Source organism: Aedes albopictus, chromosome 2 (assembly GCF_035046485.1).
Source record: "Aedes albopictus strain Foshan chromosome 2, AalbF5, whole genome shotgun sequence".
NCBI classification, from domain to species: domain Eukaryota; kingdom Metazoa; phylum Arthropoda; class Insecta; order Diptera; family Culicidae; genus Aedes; species Aedes albopictus.
This window is the reverse complement of record NC_085137.1, coordinates 153,400,847-153,415,461: the sequence shown is the minus strand read 5'-3', so window position 1 is coordinate 153,415,461 and position 14,615 is coordinate 153,400,847. Positions and strand designations below refer to the sequence as shown.

The 14,615-nt window shown below is 40.2% G+C and overlaps 2 protein-coding genes across 3 annotated transcripts in view; one reads left to right on the top strand and one right to left on the bottom strand.

Annotated features, from left to right (window-relative positions):
• The window catches only part of LOC109412683 (kelch-like protein 17), a 156,020-nt gene that overhangs the window by 22,335 nt on the left and 119,070 nt on the right, over nt 1-14,615 (top strand). The window contains exon 1 of one of the 2 annotated variants that reach the window (XM_062850623.1): nt 3,746-4,510. The exons of the other annotated variant lie outside the window; for it this stretch is intronic. The gene's annotated coding sequence lies outside the window, so the exon portion shown is untranslated. Of the gene's footprint in view, nt 1-3,745; nt 4,511-14,615 lie in introns of those variants that run through there. 2 annotated transcript variants of the gene reach the window in all.
• On the bottom strand, nt 11,135-14,560 carry LOC134286229 (uncharacterized). The gene has a single exon (XM_062847814.1). The coding sequence runs from the start codon at nt 14,558-14,560 to the stop codon at nt 11,135-11,137; it is 3,426 nt and encodes a 1,141-aa protein (XP_062703798.1).

Genomic DNA, 14,615 nt, shown 5'->3' with positions numbered 1-14,615 from the left:
TAATTGTCAGTTTTTGTTAGTTTAAGTTTTCAATGATATATAGGTATATTGCAAAAGATAAGAATCAATTATTATAATATAAAATATATCTATCTTCATTTCAATTGATATTTTTATTTCAGGATTCTTGTGGGCTGAATTGTTGCCAAACATGTGATTTGTATTGTAAGCATCTGAATTACACAGAGCGTTAATGATTAATCATAAATTTAATCATGATTAATGATTAATGATTAAGATTAATCAAAAATAATTATTCATAATCACTCAAATTTCTCGTTTAATCATTAATCATTAATCTTAATCACACTGCTATCGCAATTTAATCATTATTCAGTAATCATAATCACAAGATTTATTTTTAATCAATCATTCATCGTCAAAAAATATTTACCATATAAAATATATGGCCGATCTTGAATTCGTCCGAATAGTGGTCTTAATCATTTAATTCATGATCCTTTTTCAAAAATCTTCAATGTAGAAATACCTTTTTACTTATGCAACTTGAAATTTATTTTAAAGACCTCAGATGTAGTTAATCATTAATCATTTCCAGTTTTTTTGTGATAAATCAATCGTGATTAATCATGATTATTAATCAATATAAAAAATTAATCAATAATAATAATCGCCAATCACAGATAAAACCAAATTTAATCATTAATCATAATCTATAATCATCCTAAAAATAAATTTAATCACTAATCATAATCATTAATCAAATAAATTGAAATTTTAATCATCAATGATTAATCATGATTATTTTTTCGTTAATCATGAACGCTCTGGAATTAAATAAGAGCTTTTGTAAAAAAAAAACAAACAAATCACAAAAAAATATTTTTTTATATAAATATACTAGCTGTCCCGGAAAACTTTGTCTTGCCTTCTTTATTTTTTGGCGTTTCAATACCAAGTCCCAGTACGGAAACTACATGAGAAACCGATTTTGAAAAAAATCTCAACATCTCTATGTTTCTTGCCTCATAGACCTTTCTTGCGTGAAAACAAACAGAACAGAGCAAATGCATTTAATTCATTCCACTCAGAAGTGAACTAAACGCAAAGAAGCACAAACAAAACTCATACCATATGGAATCACATCAATAGACAACACAACACTCAACACTGTTCACTTTTCTTTGCAGAACAATAACGGCTATGATCTATTATTCTGCGATGCCCTTCATATATAGAAGTGACACCCGCGCATCTATTGTTTACATTCCCGCGCAATACTATTTAGCAACACTGCCGTAAAAATAAACCAATGGAATTTTTTAAAGTATTTTTATGAGGAATTGCACCTTTAAAGATAATATAAAAATCCCGAAGTTTGGACTGCCGGCTGTGCGACGAGTTGAGGAAATTCAAAGGGTATCAGAAAAGCTCGATTTCTCTTGAATATACCCATGAAATGTTTTCCTGAATATATTTTTCGGTGTTGCCAAATGAGCCAAATGCATATGAAAGAATAAACAAAAAATATTATGATGATGAACCTCGGCTTGCAAGTGGAATACCTGCAAGTAAAAAGAAAATTGGATTAAGTACTGTTCCTCTTAATTCTTCTAAGAATTTGCATCCTTTGACAGAACGAATCTCGAGTCGATTTAAGTACAAGGCACTAAAGAAGACCTTACCACAGACAAACAGACGTAAATTTGGCAATTCCATCGACCACGCTTTATTTACCACGATTATTTTAAATTTTCACAGTTGTGGCTTTCACAACCAGAGGCGCGCGCATCGTTTTTCTATGCGTTTGACGTTTCACACTAGTGCCTTCTGCTGACGATATTGCACAACACAGTGATTCGTGCAACTTTTCCACCAGGTGACGGTAGTGTGAACTGGGCGATGGGGATTCCATGAAAATCATTCAAGGTGTTATGTCTGTTTGTCTGTGACCTTACAGTTGAGGTCGAAATACGTATCTGTCAAAGGATGCAAATTCTTAGTGGAATTAAAAGGAACAGTACTTAACCCGATTTTTATTTGAAAATTATTAATTTTTGGCCTGTTTATTTGTTTCTATAAAAAAATCTTATATAATATAATTTTTTACAAAAAATGTTACATATTTGGCAACACTTTCGTTCAGATGATGTTAAAATAGATAAAATTTCTTTAGAAACAATTATATCACTGGATACATATTTTACTTCAACAGATATTCTAGTTATCTAGTCCGTACTGGTAGACTCATAATTGGTGAGCTGTCAACACTGTCACATTTGTTCATACTTTATTTATATTTGATTTAGTTTAAATCAGCAAAATCCGTTTTTACTTGGCATCGTATATTTTTTCTATTCTATTATATTCTACTCTATTCTAGTGCTTGCACAGGCCGTATTGAAAAGCATCCTGAAAATATCAAAATTTCTTTAGATGTTTTCTTGTCTGCATTTATATTTGCAGCTTGTTAGGAACACGACACAAATATTAAAATAGCCAGGCCCACTGTGCAGCCTAATGTGCTGGAAGATAATTAAAAAAAAAAAAATAAGGAAATCAAGTTATCCACTTATGAATAACATGATAGATAAACTTTTTGAATTCAATGAAGAAAGAAACGGGGACGACCGTACCAACCGTTTCGTTTTAGTGGAATGGTTTTTGAACATAAAATCGTTCGGAGTGGTGCCTCTAAAAAGGTTAATACACACTCCGTTTTAGTTGGCATCTCTTCTCTTGGGATGGGGCACAGGCATTTCTCCATGTGTCCTGGCTTCAAAACCTAGGTTTAAGCGCCATTACTCGCTCTCTGAAACGAGATCCCGAGTTTCACCTCCCCCCCCCCTTCTTCAGAGTACACGTAGTTTATGGACAGACCCCTACATATAAGCACTACATTTCAGTAATAAATAAGCTAAATTCACTGAAAAAATTGAAATACTTTTTTCGTCGAATCAAATTTTCACGGAGATCCGTAAAAATCCATGGCATCGTAGAATTTTTCTTCACGAAAAGTATAAAAAACGTCGGGTTTCATATGAAAAAAAATCAATATCTCATTCTTTAAAACACTATGTTTTGAGAACGGCACAAATTCAGGTTTTTCGGTCGGAAAACATCTGATAACACGATGGAATCAAAAATTTTAAAATTTAAATATACGTATTTTGATAAAAATCATTTTTTAGTTTTTAAAATTGAAAAATGTCATATCTGGCAACACTGTATTGAAAAAATAATATTTTTTTCTGGATTTCCTGAACGATGTCTTCAAAAAAGCCGAAGGTCTAAAATGTGTATATGGAATAGTTTCAAAGTTAAAAAAAGAGAGGTTAATTTCCATATCGGCTAAAACGAGGGGTGCTGCCACGGACCGAGGGGTATAAAAATTTGGATTTTTTCCTTTCTCCAGTTAAACAAATATTTCAGCCTAATTTGGTTTAAATCCCTGCTGGTCGATTGGACGCGGTCGGTCACATTGTCTCGGTCACTTCATATGAAATAACCTATATTCATGTCTGCCTATTAATGTTTTTTTTTAAATTGTGAATGGTGAGCTCAATTTATGTTGTTTGTGTAGTTGATCACTCTCATTTGAAAAAAAAAATGTTAGTTTCCAAAAGCTTCGCAAGTACGTTATAATCACTAATCTAGGAATGTTTCAACGAACTCTGAATGAGCCGCGTTACATTTCCGATTTGGAACCACTGCCATATCGCACACTGATGACTGTGTGTAACCTGCAGCGGATTCAAATCGTGGGTGCGGGCGTTGGGTGGCACTTTTCGGCTACTCTGGGTAAACTTTCGCACAACTTCCCAATCACCATCAGTTGACAACAGCAACTCGACGGCGCTGGTCGCAATTCTGGAACGGAAATTTTCCCTCCAGGCACGACGGGCGGTGGTTTTTTTTTTCGCTAGACATGTGTCACACTGACTGTTTTAGGCTCTAGAAGTGATTTTTGGGCATACAGCAGTGGAAATTGTGCAGCTTGGTTGCTTAATTGAAGCATAGACGGAGTGTTGGGCGACATGAAATAATGAGCAGCGGTTTGAGTTGACGGTGGAAGTGCAGTGTCGGTCGGAAATAGATGGTAATGAGCTTTGCTTACGCGACTTTAAGCGGATCCCCAAAATTAAAGCTAGTGTGTACTGTAGAGGTACACGCGTAATCTAGGTACGTCGGAAATTTGGGTGATTCTCGCGTGGAGTGTGAATGAATGTAGAAGGCAGGTGAGTTCGATGACCTTCCGCGCACATACAGAAGAGAGCGCTGTGTAATTTGTCGCCATTCCGCAGAAGTGGAGCAAAGTGAAAATCAAATTGAAATTTAATGATATTTTATGGTTGAAATCTGTTGTGGTCGATACCGAGGAGAGGCTGTCGCTTATCAGATTGTAGGTGAATGGGACGTGACCGTTTGTGGCGTTTGGCGCTAATTGAATTAGGCAGTGATTTCCGGAAGCAACACTGGAAGCCGGTTAAGCTGTTGCTCGGTATATGTTTGGTGAATATTAACACTTCTCACCTGCAAAAGGAGTGAGGTAAGTTCAGAACGTGATTTGAATAATTTTACTTCTTAAATTTCAATTCGGAGGATTTGAAGTTCCTAGCTTTCATTTTCATAAAACGTATTGCTTTTTCTCGGTTCTGTTATGTTTTGCGGCATTTTCAACTTCGGCTCACAACTGTTGTGGTTGTAAAATCGGTGAATTATATTATGCAGCAGGTTTTTTTTTGCAGATTATGTAGGCTCAGATGGTAGGAAACCCCCACAAGAAATAAAACATAATATCTAATATCTGGTCAACTTTACCTTTTCAGTGCAGATTTTTTAGCCTAAAGAAAAGTATAAGTATTGTTTTTTAACTACTGATACTGAGTTTGCCGTTTATGTTTTCTTCTGAAGAAAACTTAATCTTGTCAAATAGATACTTGGTTGAGTTACGACGGGGATGATTTTGCTTCGGAATATTGACTTTCTCAAGGTAACATACACAGTAAAAAGGGCTTACTTTCCCACACCAAATTAGCAGTTATTTTTATCTGTTTGACTTATTTCCTGAGATTTTTTATGAAATTCTACCTTTTTGTGTAAATTCTTCTGGATAGCCCAAGAAATATCTTTCCATCAGCGTACCCACCATTATAATTGTGTAGGAAATTTCAACATGATCAGTTGATCACTTAAGTTCACTTATTTTTTTTTTCGGCCATACGACATTCGGCCAAGTGACCCGGTACCTGCTGAATGCACTCCGAACAAAACAAATTCGGGATTCAAGACGTATGATTGCATGACATTTGCTGAAGGATCATTTGCGAAAATTAACCATTAATAGACCATTTGGCAGGAAACCGTTTGCCTCAATGGGTCATATTAAAAAAAAACCTGTAATTAATTAGAAGGCGAAGAATGTTGCTAGTTGACAAATTGAGAGATGAATTTGTGAAAAAAAAGCGTTCTGGTGGGATTCGAAGCGACGACTCCGTATTCGCTAGATCAGCGCTTTAACCAAACAAAGCACAGGACAAGTAACCATTCTGCATTTCCCGACCCTAAAAAGCCTCGCATACAAATTTTCACGCCAATCAGTACAGTAATTTTCGAGTTTATAAGGGTCAGTCAAACAGACAGAAATTCATTTTTATATAGAAGAACTTTCGTATTTTCGGCTGTTGTTTTCTCTTCGTCATGGGTTTTATAACCTGTTGAACTGGTATCAGGTATCAGGTATCAGAAGGCCGGCTCCAGAGGCACGTTATCCTCCATTTGGGACATTTGTGCCATCGCCATACATATGAGCCTATTTCATCATTTACCTGAGGGAGAATGGGACAAGGGATGGGAATTGGGAAAGGGAAAGGTGATGAAATAGGAAGGGGTGCCCTAGAAGAGGGAATGAACGCATAAGCGCAACGAGAGCTCATAGCTCATACCACAACGGGGTAAATCAGTGCCCTGAAAAGGACACTGTAAAACGCATAAGCGTACAAAGAGCCTATAGCTCATTGGAGGTAGCTTGCGACGTCATGCGACTTTCAATATGACATAGAAAGGCACGTCTTCAAAAGCATCCTCAATATTCAAGAAATCACCCAAGCAAAAACTACGTTTGAGCGAGTGCTTTCTTGAAAACGTATACAACTTTATGTAAAAGAGTCACTGTGGACATCCCAAATTGGGAGACATGTGAGTTCACATGAACAGGCATGTTAGCCAGACAAACATCACAGATGTGATAATCGACAATGCGTTTCGAGCATTTCAGAAAGAACGACGTAACCAGATAAATCTGGAACTTATTCCTTCTTTTTACAACGCACGCACCCTTTCGGGATAAAACTACAGAGTAATTTCATGCCATGAAAATACCAAATAGAAAACTACAAGAGTTCAAAACATGTTTGAAAAACTCAAATCCCTCTGGATAAAGCCCCATTTGCTCCAGGAGATTTGAAGTAAGCAGAGCTTTTTAGTGCTCACTAAATCGATTCTATAGCTACAATCCTCGGGGTAGAAGCTAAAGATTCGTAGCTATACAAAAGACTGGTTTATCCGAAGATATTTAGAACTTGAACAGGTCCGAGTTCTATTCAGGAATACCTCTTGCGGTTCGCACAGACCGCAGAGGACAAGCTTCTTTCAAAGCAGTAGCTATGGTATACCACAATGAAGGGCGTTGTAATAACAAAACCATAATGAAACTCTCTTGGAGTAGCAATGGAAGCGAGTTATCCATAAAATGTGATCGCAATCAATTATTACAGGTTCCCTAGCTTGTTGAGCAGGGACGCCTGAATACGCAAAGTTTGCGAAGGAACACTCCAAAGTGCAAAAAGGTCAAATGGACAGTCCTCATCTGACACATGCCAATTAGTCAACTCATGACAAATTCTGCTCATGCAGAGTTGGGTTAGGTGCAATTCTATGTTAAGTTAACCATGAACTGTACTACCTAATCAATGTTTGAGCTACTTCAGATGCCAAATATCAGCGAAGAGATGCTGAAAACAAGAGCTTGCTTGAAGGCATCCATAAGGAAAGGTTGAAACATACTGTTAACGTTATTCTAAAATAGAGCATGCTCGAGGCACGGCAGTTCATCTATAATGAAAAAAGCAAAGCTGGGTTCACACTAAACAGAAGTTACCCTACGAAAATGAACTTTTTGAAGTAGATCCACTTGGGCTACATACGCTTTTTACGCTGAAAATTGATCTGAGGTTTCCTTGCCGTAGTCACTACCCAAACTAGACAGGATAACGCACTTCACAATCACAGCACAAAAAGGAAACATCAACGACGAACCAAATTGTGGTCAATTGAAAAACGCCAATGGCGAAAACGCATTAAGCGAACCCATATAGGCAGTAATATAAGCTAATTAACAACATTTGAATAACCCCGCCCTTATTTAGCCTCAAATTTGAGACTTAAGAAGGGCAACTGATTATCTCGGAGAAACGCAAGGTCCACTGCACCATTGCTCCGGTTAGCGCAGTAAGGGCGTAATACTGTGGAGGACGCCCTAATTCTCCATAGGCTCCGTTTGTGGTTAGGTTTTTATTAGACCCCCCTAACCATTCATTCTTTGGCACGGTAAGCATAAAGCCGCATAACACCATGAATTAGGGGTCACCTGTTTAGTGGACTCTTACCACTGGATCAGGCGGTCCGTAGTGTTATTCTTAGCCAATTGAGACAACCGCTACCGACACTACACAGCTATCTAGGCTGATCGGGAAAAGAAGTTAATATTGATGGTCAACTTCCAAACGAACCCGAACAGCCGTCAAAGACAGAAATTCATTTTTATATAGAAGAACTTTCGTATTTTCGGCTGTTGTTTTCTCTTCGTCATGGGTTTTATAACCTGTTGAACTGGTAGTTCACCTCAAATCTCAACCAAGCTGAACTATACGAAAGTTTCAGACAATTTGACCGACAAGAATCCCTCATGACGAAGAGAACCAACCTGCCGATAGTACCCTAGGTCACCCTGTACAGATAAGTACAAGGTATAGATAAAATGTCCCGATCATTTTTAATTATCAAAAAACTTTTTAAATGTCATTTTCTTGATTTTGCTTTGGCTGACTAATCCATGTGGGAAATTACACTGTTGAAAATGCATTGACATCCATGTGCAAAACATAACATGTGCTCGATGAACAAATTGAGATTTAAATTATGAAAAGAAATCCACGTACTCCGGTGAGACTCGAACTCACGACTCCCAATTCACTAGACGGGTGCTTCTATTCCTTCAAAATCAAGATCATTGACATTTATAAGATGCTACGGTCGGCCGAGGTCCGACCCGTCGAGAGTCCGACTGCACACTGCACACTAACACTACACACTCCGAAAAATTCATGTAATTTTGTGTCATTTTACCCCAACATATTACACCCAAGTAACACAGAAAACATCTTTGAAAATGAAATTTGAAAAAGATGTTGTAATTCAGTACTATATCTGTATCTGTACATATCTTGTGTTGAAATCGTGTTTAACTATGTTTGGCAATAACAAGCTAGTGATAAATCTATTAATCCTCACTACCAGCTAAAAAAACGTAAATTTAACGTTGATTACACAAGATTTTCGAACCATCATCTTCCTCCAATTGAATAAGATATGCAAAACATCAGCAACACATAGTTATAACCTTTGGGTTCGAACATGTTACGAATACGTTATATTTACGTAATAAATACGTTAATTTACAAGTTCATTAGTTCGCTATCTCTTCTCAAGCACTTGATCATTATTTATGAAACTTGCTTGCACTTGAAAATATAAGGAAATTTAACTACAAAGCAAGACTTTTATGTTTAGCTTTGCACTCGTTGATCCCGCTACGAGGATGCTAAACGGGTAAACGGGTATATTGATATTCTCTATGGGGCTGTTCATAAACCACGTAGACCAAAAATTGATCATCTCAGACCCCCCCTCTCCCCTCGTAGACTTTTGTCCATACAAAAACGAATACAAATTATACAGTCTTAAAGAACACCATGAATATAACATTATTGAAAATAGCATTTCAAAACCTACAGACGCAACTGTGGCAAGAAGCCACCATGTTGCACGTCTGAAAATTTGTTCGACAATTTCACACAAAGCATAAAAATAACAAAAACCCTCCTTCTTGTCTCCAATCCGATGGAGGGCGAATGAATTCATGGGGAGTAAATGTGTTAATTTCACCATACATTTTAAATCGCACATGAAATTAAGGCATAGTGACCAAACATCGGGATGATAAATTACCAATGAAACGTAAGGCTTGAACATTTTTTGAGCCATTACATGCTAACACATGATAGGTGTCCGATTTATTTGCACAGTATGCGTTTGATAAATAATGAATCTCCTGGTAGGAACAAGTATGTATTTACGATGTTTGCAGAGAACATATTCAAAACTTAATTTTATGTTATAAGAATGTATTGAAAAACATCTTTAGTAACATCAATGATGTTTTATAAGCTGCCATTTTTTGCGCTTTTTCGGTGATATAAGCGTTCGAGAATACGTTTTCCACATTCGGAACAAAACATGGACATTTGTATTAAACATGTATTGTATACACTATTGTAACAAGCTGTGTTTCTTGGGCAGCGAGTAAAATGACACAATATTAAGTTTGATTTTATTTTTACAAGAGACCGATTCAAGCGGATTTGTAATTTTACTGCATGTGCCTTTTGTTATCAACCTAACCTCAATCTCTTGATTAGACTCCCCAGGGTTTTTTTCTTATAAGTTTAATAAAAAACTAGGTACACATCTCTCATCAAATATATTTTATTCAATTACACAGCGTAACAAAAAATAACTTTTGGTCTGTCTTAAGAGCAAACTTATGTGTCTCCGAAGGATTTTGGGCCGCTGAATCCGAATCCGGGCTCAGATTTGCTCCAACACGTCACAATTTTGAGCTATACCTCAATTTATAGGGCAAAATATGCTCTTGAGACAAAGAAATGTTGCGCTGTGTTATCATTAATTTAGGTATAAACATTTGGTTACAAAACTGTTTTGCACTCTGGAAAATCGTTTTACCCGGAAGTTTCCTTACTGCGCTTGGACACAAAGTGGACTTCTCTTGGACACTTCCACGCCGTTGCCTGCTGCATCCGTAGAAGTCGTAACTTCACGCATCTGTACTGGCCGCCAACCCTCTTTCGTGTATCTTTGTTTATTCACTTGAATCATTGCTTTAATTGGTAATGAATTCACTTATTGTTATCGAAAAACGTAACGCGGATGGAAAAGGTTTCACAAATCACAGTCGTCGTTTGACGTTTTGTTGTAAACAAACATTGTATGGTTCAATTGCGTTACAGTACGTGTAATTGTTTGGCACATGAAACTGAAAAATAAATCTAATGTTTCAATGTTGCTGGCGCACACTTAAACAAATGAGGAATTCCACGGAGTCATGTCAGTCGATCCTGAGCGACCATTTCAAAAATATCTGAAACTTTGCACAGTTTTTCAATTTCATATAAATCGCCATTTTTTGATATTAAACCTTCATATTCACTCACGACTAACTTTTCAAAAGGGTGTATGCGAAAATAGTTCTAAAATATTCTAAAAGCTGTACAGCAAAAACGGATTGTTCGATTGTTATAAATTTTTCAGCAAAGTTAGATAACTAAATGATGATTCCTTAGAAAATATACACTGTAAAAAATTTCTTTTTCTACTTTGAAAAAATATGATATTTGTCACAAAAACTCAAATATCTCAAAACCCTATCTTTTTACCAACTTCAATTTTTTAGGGGAAATGGCCCATTATATCAGCTATCTACCATAAAATTTTGGTGTTTGGCAATAAACACAAGAACACTTGGCGTAGCACTGGACTGTTTCACACAGTAAGGGAGGGTTTCGGACCGCGATAGAAATTCACTGGGTTCACTTTTACTTCACTACTTTATTTTTCTCTCTTCACTTTTTCACTTAACACTACGCGTTGTCATAAGCCACGCGAACGCTTATCGAATTCAAACTGACCCGCTACTGCGAACGGGTCGCATATTTATATCACAAAATTCATATTCCAGAATCACGTGGAAGCTTCTGCGCAAGGTTCCACGCGTGCCTAGAACCCACGCGACATTTCGGGAACCACCATCACCACGCTAACTGCAGAGCGACGACAGTCGATGATGATGATGATGATGATGACGGCTGCGGCAGCGGTCTGCTGCCGAACTCAATGTTTGGAGCTCACGGAACTCACTCTCTCGCAGCGCAGGTAGCTTCTGTTCCGTCGGCTCGGGTGAGTGTGTGAGCACCGCGTCGGTGGTCGATGACGACTCGGATGCGTTGATTGGTGTCAGTGCCCGCGCAGCCTCGCATGCCGCTGCCTTCATTGGGAGCGCATGTGCGCGAACATAGTCCCGCCCGTTGGAATGCAATTCCAACTTAGATGACTGTTGCTCGTCGGTTTCTTGCAAGGGAAGCGGCGCTAGTTTGCTTACTGCACGACGGTATACACCAGTGGTTGTCTTGACGTCAGCAACACGAACGACACCGTCCTTTCCTGGGTAGACGGCGATGATTCTTCCAAGCTTCCAAGTCTGTGCTGGTTGATTATCCTCGGCCAATAAAACGACGGTGTCGACCCTTACGTTGGGCTGTTTCTTTGTCCATTTTGCTCTCGATTGTAGAGTTGAAAGGTATTCTCGAGACCATTTTTTCCAGAAGTGGTCTCTCATCTGGTTCAGATACTGCCATTTGGTTAAGCGGTTTGCTGGTACATCCAAATACGATGGCTTGATCACCGGTTCCATTGGTCGACCAAGCATTAGATGTGCAGGCGATATCGGTTGGGGGTCGTTGGGATCATCTGATGTGGAATATAGCGGTCGAGAGTTGACAATCGCTTCGATGTGGGTCAACACAGTGCTGAGTTGCTCGAACGTTAGAGTTGTATTCCCGAGAGTTCTGGTGAGATGGGACTTCACTATCTTCACTCCGGCCTCCCATAATCCTCCGAAGTTAGGTGATCTCGGCGGAATAAACTCCCATTCAACTTCTCGGCCGATCAGGAAGTCGTTGATTTTGTTCCGCTCCACCTGGTCGTTGAACATATCACGTAGATGTCGAAGCTCCTTCAAAGCCCCAACAAAATTGGTCCCATTGTCCGAAAATAGCTTGCGGACAAGACCACGGCGATTGATGAAACGGTCGAGAGCGGCAAGGAAAGCATCAGAGGTCAGGTCGGATACTAATTCGAGGTGGATGGCTTTCGTTGACAGGCATACGAATAGTGAGATGTACGCCTTCACTACCTTCGGCTTGCGTTTGCCTTCCTTCACAAGTATCGGTCCGGCATAGTCCACGCCGGTCAGCTCGAATGGCGCATGCTCGGTGACCCGTGCTTCAGGTAGCACACCCATCAGAGGCTGGATGCTCCGTGGCTTCGTCCGGAAACATTTAACACAATCGTGGATCACCTTGCGAATAGCGGATCGTGCATTCGTCAACCAAAATTTCTGCCGAATGGCGGCCAATAATCCGGATTGGCCCTCGTGTAGACGGTCCTCATGGTATTTGCGTATCAGCATTTCCGTAACACGATGTTTCCGAGGAAGCAACAACTGGTGCTTGGCTTCGAAAGGTAGCTTGGAGTTTTGCAAGCGCCCTCCGACTCGTAGTAATCCTTCGTCGTCGATAAACGGCTGCAAGTTGGCCATTCGTTTCGGGAAATCGCCTCGCTGGATACTCTGGATCTCCTCATGAAGTTCACTCTGCTGCAGAATTCTAACGATGGAAATCTCGGCTCTTCGCATGTCTTGAACGGTCAAGGCACTGGATAGTATCCTTTGCTCCTTAGGTGTTCGAACTAGTCGGACGAATCGAACCACCTGTGCCAGAACCCGCTGCAATTTGGTGAATGAGCTGAACCGTTCAAAGACCGGCTCCGACTCTATGGCTGGATTTGCGATGGTCACTTCTCTCAGCTCGGGGATTTCACATTCAGGAATCTCTGTAATCGCCTCCACTTCGTACTCGGTTGTGCTGAGGAATGTTGGTCCATTCCACCACAAGCTACACTGCTTCAGCAAGTCTGGCGGCATTCCCCGTGAAACAATGTCAGCTGGGTTATTCAAAGTATTCACGTAACTCCATTGGTAACGATCGGTCAGATGTTTGATTTGGGCTACACGGTTACGAACATAAACCTGCAACCGATCCAGGGGTTTGTTGATCCAGGCCAGTACTATTTTACTGTCCGACCACAACTTGACTCCATCGAAACACAGCTTCAGCGTTGGAGCTACCTTGGCAACTAGCTTGGCGAGTAGTAAGGCAGCACACAGCTCCAACCTAGGTATGGTCATCTCACGGAGGGGAGCTACCTTGGACTTACTGCATAATAGATGGGCTACCGCTGAACCATCTCGTCTAACGCAACGGATGTACACGCACGCTCCATATGCACTCTTGGAAGCGTCGGCAAATCCATGGATCTCCAATACCTCCCTCTCTGTATCCACGACACACCGGGGAATTTCAAGATCTGTTATATGATCCAAGGAAGTCCGGAAAGTATTCCACCGCTGGAGTAGCTCATCGTCAAGGGGATCGTCCCATCCTAACTTGCTGGCCCACAAGCATTGCATTATCATTTTCGCTTCCACAATCACTGGCGCGACGAGTCCCAGTGGATCAAACAACCTCGCTATTTGGGACAGGACACGTCGCTTGGTCACTACTGCTTCGGGGTTGGTCGTATCAGCGGATTGGCAAAACAGGAACAAATCTCGCCGTGGGTCCCACATGAGTCCTAAAGCCTTGATAGCTTGGTTGGCACTGGAGTCGTGAATTGGTACCAACTTCTCACGATCCTCCTCTGGAACACTGTCAAGGAGTTCTTCGGAGTTTGAACACCACTTTCTGACGGGAAATCCACCCTTCAGCATCAGCTCCTCGATATCGCTCCGAAGTTTGATCGCTTCATTAACCGAATCCGCACCAGAAAGGATATCGTCCATGTAAGAGTCGTCCAAGATGATCTCGGCAGCCGTGGGATAATTCGTGCTCTCATCCCGTGCTAGTTGAACAAGCGAGCGCACAGCCAGAAAGGACGCTGCCGATGTTCCGTAGGTTACGGTCAACAGTTCGAAAACCTTCAGCGCTTCCGATGGGTTGTTTCGCCAGAAGATTCGCTGGTATCGGGTCTGCGAAGGGTCCACTAGTACTTGCCTGTACATTTTTGACACATCCGCAGAGAATACGATGGGGTGGGTCCGGAAGCGCATCACTATGGTGAACAACTCACTTTGGCTGTTCGGTCCGGTCATCAGCACATCGTTTAGGGATAAACCACTCGCCTTCGCTGTAGCATCGAACACAACACGTAGCTTGGTGCTGCTACTGGATGGTTTCAGGACACAATGGTGTGGCAAGTAGTAGGCTTGAGTTCCAGGTGGGTCCTCATCCTCGTGTATCTCCCGGCAATGACCCAGGGCTCGGTACTCATCGATGAACTCTGTGTACTGGTTCTTGAGTTCTGGATTTTTCGCCAACCTCTTCTCTAGGAGCAAGAACCGTTTCATGGCGAGGTATCTGGAGTTACTTAGCTGGCTCACAGAATCACGAAAGGGAAGTTGT